The sequence below is a fragment of the Equus quagga genome, chromosome 7 (genome assembly GCF_021613505.1).
Source record: "Equus quagga isolate Etosha38 chromosome 7, UCLA_HA_Equagga_1.0, whole genome shotgun sequence".
NCBI classification, from domain to species: Eukaryota; Metazoa; Chordata; class Mammalia; order Perissodactyla; family Equidae; genus Equus; species Equus quagga.
In genome coordinates, this window is record NC_060273.1 from 44,718,954 (window position 1) to 44,741,453 (window position 22,500).

The 22,500-nt window shown below is 39.5% G+C and overlaps 1 protein-coding gene across 1 annotated transcript in view; it reads left to right on the top strand.

Annotated features, from left to right (window-relative positions):
* Positions 1 to 22,500, top strand: part of RNF130 (ring finger protein 130) — a gene marked incomplete at its 5' end in the record, with an annotated part of 76,347 nt that overhangs the window by 23,981 nt on the left and 29,866 nt on the right. The window contains 2 exons of the mRNA XM_046667758.1: positions 5,958 to 6,152; positions 20,932 to 21,182. Coding sequence (XP_046523714.1) covers positions 5,958 to 6,152; positions 20,932 to 21,182 — 446 coding nt within the window. The remainder of the gene's footprint in view (positions 1 to 5,957; positions 6,153 to 20,931; positions 21,183 to 22,500) is intronic.

Sequence of the window (22,500 nt, forward strand, 5' to 3'; positions counted from 1 at the left end):
TCAGAAAAGGGCTGATTGACATGAGATGTTAGTAAGCCTCATTATTCCAGGAAGAAAAAAGTGTACCATCAATTCTAACCCCAGAGAGTCCTAGATCTGTGTCCCAGTAGTCTGAGTGCTCAGGAATGTCAACATTGAAGGTTCAAATAGAGGGAGAGGAGTCGGTACAGACTAGGAAGGAGGGCTGTGGAGGAGGAAGAGGAGGAGAGCCCAGAGGGTAAGGACCTGGGAGCCGAGAGGGGCAGTGCTCAGCTGAGCCAGACCTTGCTGAGTCATCAGTTTGGAGGGGACGGAGTGTTCTGGGATTTAGCAGCACTGAGGTTGTTGGTGCTTGAGGTTGTTGGTTGAAATAATAATGTGCACCTGAAATTTCACAATATATAATATAACCCATTATGACCTCAAGTACTTTAGTCAGAGCACTTTTTGTGGAGTGGCTGCATGCTGAGATGAAAATGTGGTGAGGAATGAGGGGACTGAGGAGATGGGAACAGCAGATACAGGCAGCTCTTGACAAAGTGGCAGTAAAGAGGAGTCTTTTGAGATATCTCTTTTTTTCTTCTTTATTTTTAAAAAGGAAGAGACCAGCAGGTTTAAATGAAAAGAAAAAGAAAAAGAGAGAATTATCATTAATATAAGGTTCCTGAGAATCAAAAAGGGATCCAGGTCATTTTTGCTGGCCATTATGGGAACAATTCCTGCCAGAAAGGAAAAATGTAATAGAAGTGGAGTAGGGGGAAAAAGGGGATAAAAAAATTTGAGGAATAAAGTGGATATAGGGTTAAGAGAAAATTAAAACTTACAAATAAGTTAAAAAATTGAGAGAAGAGTAAAACATTTCAACAAGACTAAACAAATGATGAAGATAACTAATAAAAAGAAATAAGATGTTAGATTTAACATCTAATTTTAATGAAAGTATAGAAATAGGAAGAGAATAAGTTATATCCATGGAAGTGGATGAAAGGATGAAAGCTACACATTTAAGTCCAGTAATGAACATTAAAATAAAATTAAGAAATTGAGAACAAAAATAAAGAATCGTATTTTTTCCTTTGTATCATAGAATTTAACAAAGGGAGAATAAGAAAAGACAAGGTAGAAACAGGAAATCTAAAGAGTAAGAAGATTATAATCTAGTATGGAAATAAGAGAGCAAATAACCAGAACATAGCTGACAATGGAAACATCTAAATCCAGGGTAACTAGTTGGGCTTATTTTTATTTTTACTTATTTTATAGGAAACAGCTGATAGAAAACATTACCCCAGGCAGAGCATTACCATGTAAAACAGAGAGGTCTTCGGCACCCACAATTTGCTGTCGCTTCTTGCTTAATCTCGCTCTGTCATTCTTCCCTTTCTCCCTTCATCAAGTAGGTAAAGCGTCCACTATGTGCCATACATATTGGAGGAGATGCTGGGTCTTACACGCCAGGAGAGACTCAGAATAAAGGGCCACTTGCCAATAGAGGTACGGTAAGTGGCAAAACAGATGTGAGCTCAGGATGCCATGGAAACGTGAATAAAACGCCAGCTCAGCCTCAGGAGAGTGAGAAGGTGTTTCGGAGAAGAGATATCAGTGGAAAGTGAGGCTTAGGAGGTGGTCAGCAGCGGAGTGGTGGGATTGGTATTTCTGGTGGAGGAAACAAGACATAGAGGCTCAGAGAGCGAGAGGTGTGTTGGGCAACTGCACTGTGCGCCTGGAAAAGTCAGCCACCTACCATCATGTGCCCCAGCCCCGAATGACTGTCACAGCGGTAGCAGATTGTTGGGTCCCAGGGCCTGGAAGGAAACATTACCCACACAGTAACATGGTGAATGGTACTTATTAGGTGGGGTGTTTTCACTTTTAAGAGATGAGGGCTTGCATGATTTCTTTCACTCATTTGTGGAAGATAAACAAACACATGGACAAAGTGAACAGATTAGTGGTTACCAGAGGGGAAGAGGGGTGCGAGGTGGACAAAAAGGGTAAAGGGGCACATAGATATGGTGACAGGTAAAAACCATGGACTATTAGTGGTGAGCACAATGCAGTCTATACAGAATATGGAGAAATAATAATGTGCACCTGAAATTTCACAATGTATAATATAACCCATTATGACCTCAAAATAAAGAGATGAGGTCTTTTAAGTCACGTGAATCAAGGTGGAGAGTACAGGCTGCTGGAGTAGGGAAGACAGATTGTATTTATTTATCTACTTATTCACTCAGGGAACTCTTTAAATACTTACATATTCTTTGTGCCAGAATATTCTTCCTCTTTTTCCCATTACAGATGAGGTCTTCTTTTCAGAACTCGATTATCGTACAGCATTGTATTTTTGCTTATGTGTCATCTTATTTGATTTTCATAAGAGTTCAAGAGAAGGCTTAATCTTTGTTCAGTGTTCTCATGCTCGTCACGTCCTCACCCCTCTCCTTTCCACTTGAGCAGTTTTCCAGGGCTCCATTTAGGTACCAACTCCCACTACAGCTGTAGCACTGTGTTGCTCTTTTCCTTCCTAAGTTTCTAAGCGCACTTCACGTTGGTGCTTCCTACCACCTTGTGGCCATTTCACTTCTGTGTCAGGCGTGCCTCTTCAGTACATTTAGGGGTTCAAGATTCAAAACCAGGGTGTTTGGTTCCATTGTATTTCTCTTTGGTACTTAATGTGTTTCTGAGCATTTAAGTTAATATTCTTTGAGGTGAGGATTCCATAATTGGTTGTTGTCAAGGAGTAAATAAAAGTCTTGTTACTATTTCTGGACTCAGCAGGAAGGGCCCTACAGAAAAAAAATTGAAGTTAAGTTTCTCTGTAATATAATAGTTTTTCAGCTGTATCGAGGTATAATTGACAAAATTGTAAGATATTGTAATACAATATTTTATATCATCTATAAATTCACATTTTCATGATACATTCTAAAAACTTCCTGACACCGTAACTAATAAATGCGAAGAAGTCAGAGGCAATGTCCACTTCTGAGTTTGGCAGGTAAAAAAAATCAGAAGTAAAATGATTTTGAATTTGAGCAAAATCACTATTGACAAATTTTAATGGTTCATAATTACATAGGTTTTTATGTCATACTCTGTACTTAATAAACTGCTTCAAGTATAAGCAACTGATATTAAGTGTTGAAGTAGTGCCACTTAATCACAGACAGTCATCAGTCTTCTTGGGGAGTTTTTTTAGAGCTGTTAACATCATTTTCATTGTTCAAGTTATTTTTTTAATTACAGGAAGAGATAAATAAAATAAGGATATGCAGTATTAAGTGGTTGTGAAAATCCCTTATTTTCTCTTTCTGATAATGAAAACTGCTGCTTTGAACAGGAACTTGAATATCTTATTCTTGCTTATTATTGCATATTCTCATGCAAATGTTTTCAGAGACCTGTTATGGATCATGATTTGGTGAATTTGGGGAACAGGGACATACTTTTGCTGATACAGTCTGTTGCTGCAATTTGTTTTGATCATCAGTTGTTCCCAGCCTCTTAGTGGGCAGGGATTCCTTTAAGAGGGTTTTAAAGCCCTCCTTCGTTACGTGTGATAGATGTTGCTCCACGGTTGCACTTCCTGCTGTGTCTTTTTAGTCTTAGCCATTGTGGCTATTCGTGAACTGCCGTTCTTCCAGGTGGACAGTGACACCACTGGAGCAACAGAGAGAGAATGAAGCTGGGGAGTGGGAGCTGTTGGGAACTTGAGGTGTGTGCTGGAAGTGTACTGCCAAGCTGTGCTGTCCTTCATGCCAGAAATCCCCACGGCCCCAGACTGGATCACTAGGACAGGCTGCAGTGACACTCATAAAACTAAAGGAAAGGGAATTAATTTTTTTAAGCACTCAAGAGTAGAGGGATTATTGTAGACTTTTTCACATATATAACTCTTGTGAGATAAGAATTGTATTTCAGTCTTTGTAAATTAGTAAAAATTGAAGATCAGAGAATTGAACCTATGCCAGCTGCTCAGCTAGTAAGCAGTTGATCTAGAATTTGGACCCCAGGTCTTGCTGGTTCCATGACTATGTTGTTTCCTCTTTACACTGAATGCTCTGAGATCATAGGGAGGACGGAGTAAGTCCCAGAAAAACGAATGAATGTTTCACAGAAGACAAGCGTACAGATTCTTTAAATAGTCTTGATTTGGCGTTTTCTTCATGGTTTGTGTAGCAGTGTGTTTTGAAAAATAACAAATGAAACACTTCAAACCAGTTCTTTGATTGCTCCCTATTTGGATATGGTATTGGAAGTTTTCCCAAAACAATGAGGTTATCGTAACACATCGCCTAAATGCTTATGTTTTAAAATAGCGTAATTATCTGTGAAACAGATATCACTGGATGCGTGAACAGTCGGCCTCAGAATTTCAGAGTTCCACAGCGCCTGACTGTCTTTCAGTAGTTGACTCCTAAAAGTGCGGCATTGACTTTTTCCTCTCTATTTAATTTGATTGCGAAAGGACTGAAGTTTCAGGATGCAGAAACTGAGGAAGAGGATGAGTCATAGTTGTGGACAGTATCAGTCACAATAGATTGTGAAATCATTTCTCCCCCACTTACTGTGTATTAGGAGACCTCTGAGAGAAGTACGCTCTCATTGCAATCCCTCACCATGATAGTAAGAGAATTTGGGGGAAGGTATTAGTCAAACGGGAGGGATAGATGTAACATTTCTCTGAAGTTAGTGGCATCTCTGCATTTTACAGTTTCCTTAAGTAGTGTAAGCAGTTTCATTTCTTTGCTAAGCAGTGTGCTTCAGTGGGTGTGGAAGGCAAACGTTTTCCCGCTGGTGTTGTCTTCATATAAACTCTTTATACCCTTTGTTATTGATTAATACTTATGTAGTATTTTCATTATTTATTTGCTTCTGGTGTTACCCTGGTGTGCTGTGTTCCCCTCTCCAAGTCCTGGCAGTGACTGCCTCCAGGAGGCTTGGGCCTGCTGTCCTCTGGCACTGCGTACTGGCAGTCTTCAAACTTACGTTTTGTGACTTCTTTCCTCCTCTGGACTGCCCTTCCTTTTCATTTCAACTGATTGTAAATGTGAGGATGGGAATGGGAAGAGCAGCCAGGGTTGGCTTCTTAAGATTTACAAAGGGTGCCAGAGCTATGATGACCATATTTGCAGAATCAAAAATTGAGGACCTTGCCCTGACACATTCAAATATGCTTAGAGTATTCGAAACAAACTGTCCCCTCAAATCTAGAACAATGGCCGTGTAATTTGTAGTCCCAAAGGATAGTCTTGGTGTCTTCATGTATCTTGTTAAACTAGTGAATATGGTAAGTTATACATGTATCCTAATGTGGCATGGTAGAGTAATTTTCACCAATAAATATTAATTAGAGGAATAATCTATTTATTCTAGTTTCATGTTGTTTTAGCTACTTAAACTTGCACATATAAGCCAAAACTGAACTAATTTCCTTAGACACTACTTAAGAAATTTGTTCAAGCATGCTTGAATTTCACCAAGACCGCTTGGTAACTGAATCAGAGATTAGTTTGGCTTCCTCATTTACCCCATGCACAATCATCTCCTCCTGGTGGCGGTGGTGGTCGGAGGTGGGGTGTGGAGAGACGAGTAAGTGCAGATGAATGAGCAGAAGTCACGAGTAGGTCAGTCACCTGGGTTTGTGGGGGTTTTCTGTCTTTGCCTTTTCTTCCTCCTCTCTTCACTAACCTACACTGGATAGTATCAGTCTTTTTTATTTTTGTTAATCTATAAAGTTAAGCAGAATTTTTCACTGCTTTGTTTTGCATTATAGGTAACGGTTTAATGGAGTGTCTCTCCCTGTACAGATACAGATTTGGATATATTGTGCTGTCCTCTGTGGGTGTATTCATAGTTCTGTTGGCAGTGAGCTGCTTGAAGTGCTTCAGAGCTATAGTGGAGCACTTTGATATAGACTTGATTGATTTCATTTATCTTGAGAAAAAATTAATTTTTTCTTTTCTGTTTAGTTGCTGATCATCTGGGCTGTGATCCTCAAACACGATTCTTTGTCCCTCCTAATATCAAACAGTGGATTGCTTTGCTACAGAGGGGAAACTGCACATTTAAAGAAAAAATATCACGGGCTGCTCTCCACAATGCAGTTGCTGTAGTCATCTACAATAATAAATCCAAAGAGGAGCCAGTCACCATGACTCATCCAGGTAAACCAAAAAGGCTGTAGATTTTATTATTCCTCCTAGAAATCATTGCTTTATAGGTAGGCATTCTACCTCCGCTAAAACCATTCATTTCAACATAATTCTATTATTGTATTTATTTTTGGTGTTACCATTTGTCTGTTGAGATGCATGTCTTTTTCCCTTAGTTGAATTTTTTTCTTTTTCTTAAATAATGACCACAAGAGCCTGTAACTTTGCACTTATTAAGTAACTGGCTGTGGTTGAATCTTAGTCATTTTACATTTCTGTATTTCATGTGATAACTTTGAAAAATACTCTGTTAGATTTAGAATCATTTGTCCAGGTTATGTCATGGATTCTCAAAGATTACCTGTTTGAGAAAGAAGCTTTTTTATCTTATCAGGATAAATGTTGAGACTGACTTAGTAATTAATATAATTACAGTAGTAACAATATTTCTTCATTTCTTGTGGAAACAGGATATTTATAATGTAACTTTTAATAACAATAGTTTCAATTTATTGAGCACTTACTATATATATGTATGTAGCAGGCACTCTGCTAAGGGCTTTTTTTGGTTTTTATTTTTTGGTAGACTTTAGTTTTTAGAGCAGTTTTAGATTCCCAGCAAAATTGAGTGGAAGGTACAGAGATTTCCCATATACCACCTACTCCCACACATGCCCAGCCTCCTCCATTATCAACGTCCCCCACCGTAGTGGTACATTTGTTACATGGATCTCATAGTTTACATGAGGGTTCACTCTTCATGTTGTACATTCTGTGGGTTTGGACAAATGCATAATGACATGTATCCATCATTATGGTATTATTTTCACTGCCCTAAAAATCCTCTCCTCTGCCTATTCATCCCTCCCTAACCCCTGGCAACCACTGATCTTTTTACTGTCTCCACAGTTTTGCCTTTTCTAGAGTGTCATATAGTGGGAATCATAGAGTATATAGCCTTTTCAGACTGGCTTCTTTCACTTAATAATACGCATTTAAGTTTCCTCCCTGTCTTTTCAGGGCTTGAAAGCTCATTTCTTTTCAGCACTGAATAATATTCCATTGTCTGAATGTACCAAAGTTTATCCATTCAACTACTGAAGAACATCTTGATTTCTTCCAAGTTTTAGCAATCATGAATAAAGCTGCTATAAACGTTTGTGTGCAGGTTTTTGTGTGGACATAAGTTTTCAGCTCCTTTGGGTAAATAGTAAGGAGCACAACTGCTGAGTTGTATACTAGGAGGATGTTTAGTTTATAAGAAATTGCCAAACTGTTTTCCACAGCGGCTGTATCATTTTGCATCCCCACCAGCAGTGAATGATAGTTCCTTTTCCTCTATATCCTGAGCAGCATTTGGTGTTGTCAGCTGTTCTGTATTTTGGCCATTCTGATAGGTTGTTTTAATTTGTGTTTCCCTGATAACATGTGATGTGTAGGAGCCTTTTTATTTATATTTTCTTGGACAGCCTTTGCCATTACCACGTATGGTACAGATACTTACCCCCTCTTACAGACCGGGAGGCTGCAGCAGGTGAGGCAGAAGAGGGCTCAGACCCATGCCTGTTGATGTCCTTTCAGGTCACCAATCTCCCTCTCAACGTTGAAGCCTACATAAAGTTTAGTGCTGCATTTGTAAAAATTTTAAAGATTAATGACTTATTTAAAGAATTAACTTTTAATCATATAATTAATTTTTACATAATCGATGTTTAGATAGTTATCTTACAAAGACCTGTTCACTCTAATTGAGTCATTGATACTTTTGTGTGTATCTTGATAGAATAATGCAGATGGATTTAAATTTTATTGCTCTGTGACTTGTTTTCTTCCTTTCAAATTAAGCCTTTTAGAACTAACATGTATTTTTTCTAATTGCAGAAGTAATACATGCTCATTAAAAAAGCCTGAAACTAAAGAAAAGCACAAAGAGTAAAATAGAGAGCATGTGTGATTTTCATCATCCAGAGATCACCCATAACTTTTCTTCAGGGAAACCTAAGGAGGATTAGGGGCAGTCTACCCTAGCTGGATGTCTGTGTAGGACACTGGATTCAAGACAGTGGTTTTTTTGCTGTGGTCTCAGAGCAGGCGCCAGTTTGCTCTCCTCAGCTGTTTTAGAGGAAAGAAAAACAGTTTGAAATTTTGGATCTAATCATTCTATAGTGATTTCTTCTTACTGAAAACATGAAGAGAATGGAGAGGGAGAAATTCTAGTGAACAAAATATGTTTTTCTTTCCCACTGATGTTATTTTACACACAAAACCAGAGAGAAGTAGCTTGAGTGAGAGTCTTTAAGTATGAGAATATCTGAGGATTCTAAGAAAGGGAAAATTGAGAATTGAAATTGAAATTTTTTTTTTATTTTTAAAATGATTTTTGTTTAAAATTGTTCTAAGTAGATACATAGGAAATTAGAAAGGATGATGTAAGAAAGTAAACTGGTACAATAGCTAGAGAAATTTGACACTATTGGATATTGTTGAAGAACTCATACGTTGTGATCCAATAGTTTCACGCCTAGATACATGTTCTAGAGTACTTTTCAAACTTGAATGAGCATACGGATCACCTGGGAATCTTATTAAAATGCAGGTTCTGATTCATTAGGTCTAGTATACAGCCTGAGATTGTTTCGTTTTAACAAGTTTCCAGGTGATGCTACTGCCACTGGTCCACAGATCGTGCTTTGAGAAACAAGGAAGTAAAGACAGGAAAGCTAGGTTTTAGTCCTAGATTTTCCACTGACTTCCTCTGTGGCATGGGTCAAGTTGCCTCCTGTGTGGGAAGGCCTCTTGTGACTCTCAGTCTAACTCGGAAAGGCCATGAATCTCTGTCAGAGAGGACAACAACGTAGAAAGTCTGTATGCACTGAGAGCTTGCTTTCCTGGCTTGTTGAGATGTCACTGCTGCTCTCTACCTCCACAGATCCCCGGTGCTGTCCATGTGAGGTTTAACGACCCTTGCATCAGAGTCACTAGATGCCCCCCTACAACCTGTAACTCCAGATCTCAATGAGTGGACTCAGAGATCCATGTTTTAGCCCTCCCTTGCTCACATGTCAGTTATGTCCACCCTTCATTTGAGTAAAGAAACCTGTGTTATGCGTTGTAATATGAAGTGATCGGAGTTGAAAAAGAAAGACCCCTGCATCACACCCTCAGTGAGTTTACAGTCCAAGGCCCCTGCAGTCTGCAGAGTGCCTTTTTGTGCCCTTTTGACAGTATTGTCCTTTTCCTTTCATGTTGTCATTATTTGCATACTTGACTGACAGTAGGGAAAGGACTGCAATTTACGTTAAAGTTCGTGTCTTATCTTTCCATTCTCCGCTGTGGTCAGCAAAACACCTTGAACAAATAAGTCTGTGCTGCATTGAAATGATTTCATGAAGACTTTTAATTTCCTTGAGCTTTCTTTCCATCTAAGGATATATTTTATGACTAATTTTAAAATTCCACATTGCTAAAGATCAGTATTTTGTTTTCTTGCCTTGTCAACAATGTTTCAGGAGCTTGCTTGTGTTTGTTCTAAAGAACGCCCTTCATCTGTTGACTGAAGGACATCTTTCCCAGGGCAGTGTCCATGACTTCATTGACAGGAAAGACCACTCCATTTGTGGTTTTATTTGTTAGCTCTAGTTAGCTGAATGAGTTCTTTGTAATGTAGGTAGCGGATATGTGGTAGTATAAAGGGGAAGTTATTGGCTCTTGGGTAGTGCACATTTGTCTGAAAGTTAAAGATTTATTTTCCTGGTTTAAAAAAATTTAAATAGACTTTACTGTTACTGTTTAACAGTCGTAAATTGTGTCAAATCATTGTTAAATTGGGCATCTCCTTTATAGTTTTGTTTGTATGTCTATAAGAATCCACGTATATTGTTTCCATTGTTAAAAGGAAGATGAGGTAGTTTAGATAAACGTAACCAAATAATGTTGCTTTTCTGTTTTTCTGTCAGTCAGCAGTATCTAATGCCTCTTATTGTTCCTTTGACTGACTGGACAGAATTAGATGAATAGCTCTTCACCTTTTTCCCATCGTATTCTCTTAAAAAAAACTCATCTAGCTCTATATTTATTATCTAGCAATGAGTAGAAAAATACCGCACTTTGTAAAATATGGAATATTCACTTTATGAAAATAAGTAAAAAGAAATCACAAACACATTGCAAAATACCTTTAACTATCAATAATTTGGACCACTTAATGTAAATCTATCATCTTTATTCCAGAAGCCCATCAGGAAAATGAATAAGAGTCATGCTCTTGTTTTACTGTTTAAAGGTTCTAATTGAATATGGATGTAATTATCGCAAAAAAGATACAGCCTGCGGTTTAAACGTACTGCAATGACAGGAAATAAGAGTATAAATTGTGTGTATCTTTTTGCCTGAGTTTGAAAATATTTCTTCTAAATCTTCCATGTGATCCATACACTTTTTAAAAATTCATAATTGTCAAAAAAGTCTAAAACTGAAACACTTAAGCAGTAGCTTTTAAAAAATAAAAATAGCTTTTAAAAATAACTGCTGATGATTCTGTTTTAAAACCTTTGCATAAGCTCTGAATTTTTCCTTTATTTCTCTAAATCTGAAGTGGAAGTGACAAGCCTTCTGTGAGACTCTTGAGGCGGCCTGTCTCCCAGTCCTCCTGTCTAGCTCTGATGGCACAGGCTCCATGTCCTGAGCAGGCCATTTGAACTCCTCACTGGCTTTACCTTTTTATCTTTCCTGTGCTTACCCTTTACTTTCCAGCAGCAGAAGAGGAGGGAGCTGAAATAATAGAAAGGGTCTGGATGGGTTTGAATCCCAGGTTAGAAATCAGTTACATAGGGTACAGGTTGGAAGACGTTGTTTACTTGATGGCTGTTCATATGATGATTACCCTAGACTTAGAGCTGCAAGCTCTGAGTTAGCTCCACGAGCACAGCTGCTAAGGAAGATGACGCAGCCTGGCTGCACGTGTTAGAGGTCTGGTGAGGCTCCCTTCCCCTTGACTGATGCCTCACAGCATTCCTCAGCACAGGTTTTGGTGGGGTGGAGACGGGTGTATTTGGGGCAGGATAGTTCTTTGCTCAGCAGGGCTGTCACGTTACAGAATGGTAGCCCCCTAAGCCCATGCTGTACTAAATGTCAATGGCACCCCTCCATGTTTGTTTTAATGCAAACCCCTCCACCAGAGATTCCAGAGAGACATTCCCGAGGAGGGCTTCCCTGTCCCAAATGAGACCCACTGTCAAATGCTAAGTCCAAGGAACCTTTACAGGAGGATTAAAAAGGGTCCGTCATTGGTGAGGGGGTGGGAATGGCACTGATGAAGGAAACTCATAGGTTTTCTGTTTACCAGCATTTTAGCATGTCTGGTGTTCTTTATTCCTTTCTGCAGCTCTGGGTTCCATCTGGTATCCTTTCCCTGTCAGCCCAGATAATTTTTGTATCATTTATTACAGTGCAGATCTGCTGGTGATGAATTTTCTCATCATTCATTTGTCTGAAAATATCTGTCTTGCCATCATTTTTCAAGGACATAGATACAGAATTCTGGTTTGACAGAACACTTTAGAAGTGTTTCTTTGTTTTCTAGCCTCCATTTTTTCTGACGAGAAGTTGTTCCCTTTTATGTAATGTCTTTTTTTAAAAACAAACTTTATTTTTTAGAACAGTTTTACATTTACAGAAAAATTGCAAAGATAGTTCAAAACATTCCCATAAACCCTGCACCCCATTTCCCCCGTTATTCACATCTTACATTGGTATAGTGCATTTGTTATAATTGATGAACCAGTATTGGTGCATTATTATTAATTACAGTGCATACTTTATTCAGATGACTTGGTTTTTCTCTGCTGTCCTTTTTTGTGCCAGGACCCCACATGACATTGTGTCGTCGCGTCTCCTTAGGCTCCTCTTGTCTGTGGCAGTTTCTCACACTTTCCTTGTTTTTGATGACCTTGAAAGTTTTTAGGGCTACTCTTCAGGTATTTTGCAGAATATCCTTCAGTTGGGACTTGTTTGATGTTTTTCTCGTGATTAGACTGAGGATATGGGTTTTTAGGAGAAAGACTACAGATGTGAAGTGCCAGTCTCATCACATCATATCAACATACCTATGACCCACGTGGAGTGATCAGTCTTGGTGTTGACCTTGACCACCAGGCTGAGAGAGTGTTGGTCAGACTTCTCCACCATCAAGTTCCTTTTTGTCTCTCCATACAATACTCCTTGGAAGGAGGTCACTATGCATAGCCCTCAGTTAAGGGGTCGGGGGTTAGGCTCCCCCTCCTTAGGGCAGAGTATTATATACTTACTTGGAATTATTCCACATAGATGATTTGTCTCTTCTCCATTTATTTATTCAGTCATTTATTTATATCAGAATGGACTCATGGATATCTATTTTATACCTTGTATTATAATACAGTACTGCTTTGTTTATGTACTGTTTTATCCTCAAATTATTCTAGCTTTGGCCATTGTGAGCTCTTTCACTTGGCTCTTGGGTCCTTTGACATGCTCCCATTAGCATGTGTGTCTTGTTTCTTTTGTTTGTTTTGCTTTTTGATTACTTTCTTGCTTTCTAGTACTGTAAGATATTTCAAGCTCCTCTTGTTTATATTCCCTGTCCCAGTCCTAGAATCAGCCATTTCTGCAGGGAACCCTGGTTTCCCTTTGTTGGAGCTGGTATTAGAAACCCAGATCTGGGCAGTAGGTGTGCTTGTTAGTATTGAGGTTGTGTTGCTTATGGGCCTTCTTAACTGACAGAGCAGAGCAATATGTGTGTGTACTAATGCCTGTATATACACATATCTATAAATATTTCTATATATAACCATATGTGGCTATATTAAGCTAGGAATGAGTTCCTACTCAGGTCTCCAAGTCTCCTCCATGACCACATGGATCCTTCTAGCTTTCTCCCCTTGCTCCTCTCTAAACTCCCATTCCAAAAGTGAGAAACCTGGCTCCCAGCGTCCACCGTCCATTTTCTTAACTCTTCAGCTCACTGAATTCTCAGACTTTGAGATTTTTAAAGATTAAACAGATTTTTAAAGGCTTTTAGAGTTCTGGTGCTTGGTGCGAAAGCTAACATAGGCTGCTTCCTTCTCGATGGAAATCTTCTCTGGGTAGAATGCCTAACTCTGTACTTAACCTTTCCTTCCTACCCGTTTAGAACTTTTTTCTCAAAAACTTGTAATAAAAGTATCTTAACATAAAAATGACATACAGCTAGGTAAAGCTTGGAACACGTAGAACAACAAAAAGCAAATATTCATTAAGTCCATCTGCAGTTGGGTTCAAAAACTAGTAACGAGTGTTTGTGGAGCCTGGCTTAAGTAGCAGCTCAAGTGGAGGCCTCCTGCACTTCAGTCACGGAAGCTCAGAGTACACTAGTGTGTGCCTTGTCTGCTAAAATGTGTTGAAGGCTTGGGCTGTATCCCTGTGGACGTAAAAATACTCAGATGGAGGGAGATTCAGTCTCAGGCTGCTCTTGACGTTGGAAGTATTGTGTTCATTTTAGCATTTTGTTTTAATAAAGACATTGAAAAACTGATGTCCAAAAAAGAACAGGATGAGAAAAGTCTGTAAACAGTGCTTTATCAAGCACAATTTGGAATTTGAGCATCAAAATGAATGATAGTAACTATTTTAGCCCATTCAATAAAATAGACTATGAGTTCATACTGATCTACAAAGTAAGAGTAAATTGAAAGTTTGGTGAGAAATGGAATATTTACCTGGTCTCAAAGTACCTCCCCACAGAATACTTACTAATTACTTACAGAGGGGAAAAAGAGGAACTTCACAGTGGAAATGCCTGGAGGTCATCACTTGTACCAGATGATCAAAATGCATGTCATTGGTAATGGGCTATGTCGACACTGCACCCCCTGGTGGTAGACGCTGAGAAGAGCACCGCGTCACTTCTGTGCCGTTGCTGCCGAAGGCGCACGACCTGAGTCCACCCATGAGAAACACCAGATAAGTGCAATGAAAGACATTCTACAGAATAGCTGGGCTGTAACCTTCAAAAGTGTCAGGATCATGAGCATCGAGGAAAGTCTGAGAGTCTGCTGCAGACTGACAGAGACTGAGACGTGACTGCTAAATGCGATGTGTGGCTCTGATCTGGACTGGTATAAAGGACGTGATTGGAGATTGTGGAAACTTGAACGGACCCTCAGATTAGGCAGTAGTAATGCATCAGTGTTAATTTCCTGATTTTGGTGGTTGTACTCTGTTTATAAATGTTTTTTGTTTATAGGTGAATACACACTAAATGTTTGGTGGTGATGAGGCATCATGCTGGTAACTTACTCTTGAATGGTTTTGGGAAAAGATGTTTTTATACGATACTTAGCATTAGATTCTTTAAAACTATTTTTTTAAATGAATAATTTGGGACTACAGGAATAGTTAGTATGCAGGAAAGACTGAGGTGGAATCCCAGGGAAGATGAAGGACTATTGTGTGGAAGAGGAATTTTCATTGATTCTGGGACGTAAACTTGAAGTTGGAGTGTTTTGTACATTCGATGACATCTTAAAATTTATTGACAGGATTTTTTTTCTCCGTGATATACACAGTAATGATGCACCTTACAGTTGATGGTATCTTATACCATCAGTAAGTGAGATAGAATTTGTTTGGTGATGCTTCTCCAGAGAAGAGAGCCAAGAGCCGTGAATGGGCATTTAGGAATCAAGATTTTAATTACATATAAGGAAAACCTTATATACTTATATTAAGTATATAAAACCTTATACACTTATATTAAGTGTTATAAACACTTAAAGCTACCTGTGGATAGAGCCAGCTACCTAAAGAGTCAGTAATTCATAGGAGGGCCCTGTATTCTGTTGAAGATGACCCCAAAACTCTTAACTAAGAGATTCTGTGACTGGTGATTTGTCTTCCTCGTTACCAACCCCTACCTCTCTGCCTCTCTACTTGAAGCAAGAAAGTGACTTTCTCTTCCATTGAGGGCTTTCTTCTGACCACCTTTTCTTTTTTATGACGTGGAAAAAACAAAGAGAGATTCCATGATGAGTTCACACGGTCAGGAGATTGTAGAAGAAACTGACGTTTGAGTGCTGGGCACTGAGCCTTCCTTGTGTGAGATTGAAGAACTGCCTGCCTGAGGAGTGAAGGAACAAGGGGTCAGGACACCTTTATTCTTTTTGAGTACAAACTGCAGCCAGGTGTCATCAAGAATTATCAAATCACTGTGGAACCGCTCAGTGACACACACACTGAGCTCCTGTATGTTGGCCTTGTGGCAGGAGGTTCAGGTTCAAGTTTCAGCACAATTACGAGTTAGCTTTGGGAACCTTGGTTGGTCCCAACTGGATACCATCGTGCTGACACTCTCTTCCTTCAGAGAAGCTGCTTTCAAACTGGTAAAAGCGCCTCTGCACTTGGGGCCTGGTGCCTCAGACAGCTCATACTCCCTCTTCCTGGATTTGCAGTTCTGGGGTTAAAGCCTCTGCCCAGCTGACCAGGGCTTGCCTGAGACTCGTTCCAGGACTCGGTGAAGGGGGATTGTGTGTAGGGGGAGCAGATTTCTGATACTTCCCAACTCCGGCGACTCCCTGAGCTTAAGCACCGCCTCTGGGAAGTTGAGCATATTGTTGGTCAGCAGGTGGCTGAGTGCATCCTGAGGTGCTGGGGAGGAATTGAAGAGGGAGTAGGAGTTCCAAAATTCAGTGGGAGGGCTTTGGTTTCCTCCCGAGAGTCATCAAAAACAAGGAAAGTGTGATGTAATTACCTGCAGGTGATCTCATTTTTTGAAGGAAGAAAGTGAAGTTCAGAGAGGTTAATAAGTATCTTGCTACCATTTAAACCTAGACATTCTGACTGCAGAGCCCAAAGGAGGTCAGTTCTGAGATTCCTTTCCTTGGCCCCTGAAAATTGATTTTGTAATCAGGATTACAGCAGCATTACCATATTTTTCTACTTATCTTTTTTTCCCATTAAAAATTGGAATTTTCTAGGGGGCTGTTTTTTACAGAAAAATTGCCCACCCAGCAGTTCTGTTTTAATGAGAAAAAAGATAAGTAGAAAAATATGTTACTGCCTCTAATTACAGAACCACTTTACAAATGTGGAAGAAATTGTAGCATTAGAAAATCACCATTTTGCAAATGCAGTTGTAGTAACTGTTTTCAAGTGAGCATCAGTGGTGCGGGATCACTGGGGAACTAGATGTTCTGAAAGCATCACCCCACAGATCGCTTATTAATTGAAAAAAGAAGAGCAGGGGCTGGCCCTGTGGCCGAGTGGTTAAGTTTGCTCGCTCCACTGCAGGCGGCCCAGTGCTTCATTGGTTCGAATCCTGGGCGCAGACATGGCACTGCTCATCACACCACGCTGAAGCAGCGTCCCACATGCTACAACTAGAAGGACCCACAACAAAGAATATGCAGCTATGCACCGGGGGGGTTTGGGGAGAAAAAGGAAAAAAAAAGAAAGAAAAAAGAAGCGCATTCGTTTACAGTGGAGGAATCTGGCAGATACCAGATTAGCCAAGTGATAAAATTCGCCATCACCAATAAAGGTAAAACTTGCATGTGCTTCCTGCTGTGGCGCACTGAAAGGACGCAGCATCACCTGTCTAGCATTCCTACAGACATGTTGACCTTGGACATCTGGTCATGAGGAAATGGGCAAATCCAGATCGAGGAACATTTTCAAAAGATATGGCCTGGACTCACCAAAAAGGTCAATGTTGTGAACGACCAGAAGTGGCTGAGGACCTGAATTAGATCAGAGGAGACTAATGAGATGAGACAACCAAACACCATGCATCAGGGCCTGATTGGGTCCTGGGTACTACACCAAACAATTCTGAAAGTCACTTTAGAACCAGGCAGAGAGATTTGAACACGGACTGTATATTACAGAACAGCCTTGTATCAGAGTTCAGTTTCTTGAGAGTGATGAACCCATTGTGTCCTTTTTCTTAAGAGATAATGCTGAAGTATTTCAGGAGGAAATGTCATGATGTTTGCACCTTACTCTCAGTTGGTTCAGCAAAAATAAATACACATATAATAAATACATAAAAAAGGTAAAATGTTACCAGTTGACAAATCTAAATAAAAAGTGTGTGAGGGTTCATAGTATTAAAACTGTTCTGTGGGTTTGAAAATTCTCAAAATAAAAGGAGAAAGAATAGAATTGTTTATTACAGTAGCCAAATTCAGTGAGTTTGATTAACATTAAAGCATTAACATTAGCATTAAAAACCCTGGAGAAAGTTTTCAAGAAAACAGGTGAAAGCAGGTATCACAACCAAGTTTTACTTCATTGCTATGTCTGTCAGGTTAATCCTGGCTGCCAGGCATGGAAATGCACAGGATTCTGAGGCCATGGCCTGGTTTATGAGCGGTGTTTGCCCGGGGTGGAGATGGGAGTGATGGGAGTGGTGGTGGAGGTTCCACTATTTGCCGTCTCTCCTTGAGTGTTTACATCATTACAGTCTAATTAGTCCCTTACTCTTATCAATCGCCACTTGGTTTTATCCCAAAGCTTGCATTTTCTCTGACACTAATCTTCCCCAGAAGCTGGGCCAAGGTTTCACAAATCTTTAAAAGGCAAGTGTCTGAGGCATCCTTAACTCAGGGTCTTTGAGCCCAGATCAGCTTTAGGGGTGGAAATGAGGGGTGCATGAACCTCTCCTGAAATTAGCAGAATTGTGGAGGAACTTTCCTTCTAGAAGGGGGCCCTATCATCAGATTCTCTAAGGGATGCGTGACCTAAAATGGTTAAGAAACTAGTACCTTTCCTAGTATTCTGATGATCTGCTGTGATGATTTTCCATCCTGCTTGACCAGCAGTGTCGTGGTCTCCTTTCCTGTGACTCTTCCCAGTCTCGCCTCTGATACGAGCTTGATGAGACTACCTGTGTTTGGCTCCTCTCTCTAGTCCCTTTAAGATTCTCCTTTGCTCTTTGAGGGTAGATGCACTTTTCACGTAACCAAGAGCAGGTGTAGTGGAAAAACACTCCTGTGAGTCTTCTTTACTCCGCACACAGCATGCTTCACTCTCACATTCCTGGTCGCCAAATGCATGTGGGGTTTTCCCTGTATCAAGCAGTTCTCAGCAACACCAGCCACGTGTCCTATAATTCAGTTCAGTTCAGACACTATACCTAAAGTTAGCATCTGATTCCATAAGTTAAGGGCTCAGTCCCACGGCACTCCCCTCCACCCCCACTTCGGAAGCCGATCTCAAGTCCCAGATGAAGAAAGAGAGAGGGCAAGATGTAGGAAGGGGCCTTCCGGCGCACCACCCTCCCAGCACTTGCACGTGTTCACCAACCTGGAAGCTCTCCGAATCTCATACTTTTGGGATTTTTATGGAGGCTTTGTTCTGTAGGCATGATCAATCATTAATTCAGTCACCAGTTCCTCTCCCCTCCCCGTAGGATGGGGGAATGAGGCTGAAAGTTCCAAATTTCTCATCATGGCTTGGTCTTTCTGGTGATCAGCCCCCATCCTGAAGCTGTCCAAGAGTTGCCTCGTTAGAACAAAAGACACTCCTGTCGAACACAGGAAATTCCACGGGATTTAGGAGCTGTGCGTCAGGAACCAGCATCAAAGACCAAATATTAGAATGAAAGATGCTCCTAATGCTCTTATCACTTAGAAAAATTGCAAGAGTTTTAGGAGGTTTGTGCCAGGAACCAGGGGCAGAGACCAATATATACATTTTCTATTACTTCAAAGAAGGTAATTTTCCACTCTTCTTTGAAAGGTGAATGTTAGGGAACTTGATCATAGTATGTGCTCAATAAATATTGTTGAATGGATGGTTGAAATAATTAAATGTTTCTTTTCCCAAACAGCTTTCCCATTGAAATTAGGTGGTGCTCATCTAGTGCTCTTTGAATGCGTGAAATTGCATGGATGGTTCCCTGGGCCACCTGTGCAGCTCTCCCTGCTCCTCCTTCAGCTTGTGTCTTCAAGGGAGCCTCAGAACTGACTCTAAACCGCTTGTACCTGGTGTGGTTATAAAGCAATGAGACTGATTGTCATGTGTCGCTTGTGGGATCCGTCTCAGTTACTTTATAGCCATACCTGGTATCTTATACCACAGATCATTGCCTGTTGAACAACATGTTGAAAGCACAAACCTATGGTTTCTAAATGGAAATTTAAAATGGCTTAGCATTACTTTATGATTTTATGTAATTTACTGATCAGATCTCTTACTCAGAAAGATAATTAGATGTTAACTTTGTTGCTTTCTTTACTTTTGTAGTTTTCTTTTTGTTGTTGGGTTTTTAGTCAGTATTCTGATAAACTGATGTTCTGATAAAGTGGCTGGCACAATTTTGAATAAGTAGTACAAAGCTGTGTGTTCCATTGGGTTAAGCTTTTCATAAAACTCCTTTTAGTTACTGAATTTCTTTTCAGTTGCATGTGGTCCTTTGACTGCACATGATACTAGCATAGTCCTTTTAGTTAAATATGATAAACAAAACGTAGAAGCCAAATATTCAGTATTATTCCTTGAAGAAGCCTTTGAAAGGGCAAGTTTGGGGAGTTTTATTTTGTTTTGGTGATTTATATTTATATGCACAAACCTCTTTAAAATTTGAGTTAATGGTTATAATTTTCTCTTTCCCAAAATAAAGTGTGTGTTCTCCTTCCTCTGACCCCCAGAGTCCTAGGGGCTCTCTGAAGAAGGCAGGTGGGAGCAGTTGCACGTTACCACAGGCAACTTCACTTATGAAAGGACGATCGCTGACAGCTAGATTGGTGGTAGACAGACTTCTTTTTTTCCTTAAAAGAAAGTAGGGAGTTATTCCCTTTGTGGAGGAGGAAAGGGAGAGCAGTTTCATGCTGTGCATAGGAGAGAGAGAGTCACATGCCCTTATTGTATTACTGCTTCTGGAAATTACGTAAGTGAAAGAACTAGATGACTAGAAGAGCGACTTAAGAACATCCTTACAATTAACTTAAATAGTTTGTGGCTGTGGCTGAACTTCTGGACAGCTGTTAGAAGTTGGAAGTACTGTGATGCCAAACTAGTCCAGAATGTTGAAGCCTGTACTTGTCTCAGGAAGGGTTTGATTTCCAAGGGCTCTGGGGTGAACTAGGAAGGAACCTTCCTCCAGTCAGGTCTAGACATAGGACCAAAGTCGGTTCAACTGTTGTTAATAAAAGATGCCACCATTGGCATTTTGCTGTTGCAACTCTGTTATCAGATTGGTGTCCTAAGTCTCAGTGATATTATGAAACCGCATACCCTGTACTTCTTCCTGTTTCTTGTACTAGTTCTACCCGCTGTAGATGCTTTGTAAATGTTTCTGAGAATGTTTAGTGCAAAAAGTAACCAGTTTGAAATAAGAGTGTTCTTTTCTTAAGGAGTTGGGACTTTCTAAAGTGCATTTTAAGATGGAAAACGTTTGACAATGAAAACCTGCTGTGATTTTATTACATTTCTGTTGGCTGTATAATATAATGTTTTGTACTGTCTGTTGTCACATTTGGCTGATTTAGTAATCTGTTTTTTAAATATAGTTGTAAGACAAGTTAATATGGCTGTTAACACTGCCATCATGTTATGCCTAAAGTGTGTTTAAATCTTAAGTGCTACACAACAAACTCCTGTTGCCACTGGTGCCTGCATACCACACCGCAGCTTCACTTCATTTGAAAAGTTGAAGCTGCAGACTTGTGCCATCAGCAGAAATCACAGTGGTTGTTCTAAGTAGAATTTTTGTATAGTTGATGTTTCTACAAATTTTAAATGTCACTTGAGTATATTTATTTATTTTACATTACAGGCACTGGAGATATTATTGCTGTCATGATTACAGAGTTGAGGGGTAAGGATATTTTGAGTTATCTGGAGAAAAACATCTCTGTACAAATGACAATAGCTGTTGGAACGCGAATGCCACCTAAGAACTTCAGCCGAGGCTCTCTAGTCTTCGTGTCAATATCCTTTATTGTTTTGATGATTATTTCTTCAGCATGGCTGATATTCTACTTCATCCAGAAGATCAGGTACACAAATGCACGCGACAGGAACCAGGTGAGCTGCAGTGCCCTATAGTGATTGATGCCTACCGGCCGTAATTCATAGACTTCTATTGTGATCGTACATAATACAAATATTTTTTCATTTGAAAAAAAAGTTGTAACCCTTACCCATTTTAGTATGTTGAAAATATATCTGCACAAATATTTAAGGGTATTTTAAATGCCTAAATGGGGAAATTATTAAATTTATAGTGACCACTTGGAATATTCTAGGTAGATGGTTAGCTTACTATAGTATGATCTAACTAATTCTAGTGATTTGAAGAAGTATCCCACGATTGCATTTTGAACCTGGCAGATTGGTTGTCAGAGGTGAGGGGAGCTGGGAGGACGGGAGAGGGAGACTTCACTGTACACCCTTTGGTTCCCTGTGACTTTTTTTCCCATGTGAATTTTGAACTATGTATTATCTATTCAGAAAAAATAAATCAATTAAAAATAAATTATCTGTCCTATCTAAGCTTATCTGTGAATGGTGAGGTAGGGAAGGACCAGTAGAAAAGATACTTAGTAGAAGATGCTTAGAAGAGATACCAGTAGGAGAGATATTTCTTCATCTGAAAATAAGTATAAAATTTATTGAACATTTATGTGCCAGGCTCTGTGCAGTATCCTAGACACCTTTAAAATTTTTTATTATGATAGTTTTTGTTATTTATAATTTTAGACTTATAGAAAAGTTGGAAGAATAGTATAAAGTATTCCCTTACCCAGATTCTCCAACTGTTAACATTTTGCCATATTTCCTCTTGTGTTGTGTATAAACTTTTTTTAACCATTTGAGAGGAAGTGTGAGATATGATGCCCCTTTACCCTTAAATACTTCATGATGTATTTTCTAAAAGCGAGAACATTGTCTTACGTAACCTCAGTATGATTGTCAAAATCAGGAAGATAATAATGATACAATACCATTATCTGATCTGTAGACCTTTTCTAAGTTTTGTAAGATTATCTTGTTTGTGTCCTTTATAGCAAAAAAAACCCTGAATTGATCTGATCAGATGGTATGTTGCATTCATTTGTCGTGTCTCTGTGAATCTGTTTGATCTGACATTGGCAGTTTTGAAGAGTGTAGGCCGATTGTTTTGCATTTGAGTTTGTCTGATGTCTGATCTTCCTTCATGATTAGATCCAGGTTATATGCATTTTTATCAGGAATACCAGTCCTTTATGTTTGTTAAACTTCTGGTTTTGAGATAATTGTAGATTCACATGCATTTGTAAGAAATAATAGAGATCCCATATACCCTTCACCCATTTCCCTCCAATGGTAAAATCTTGCATAACTATAGTAAATATTACAACGA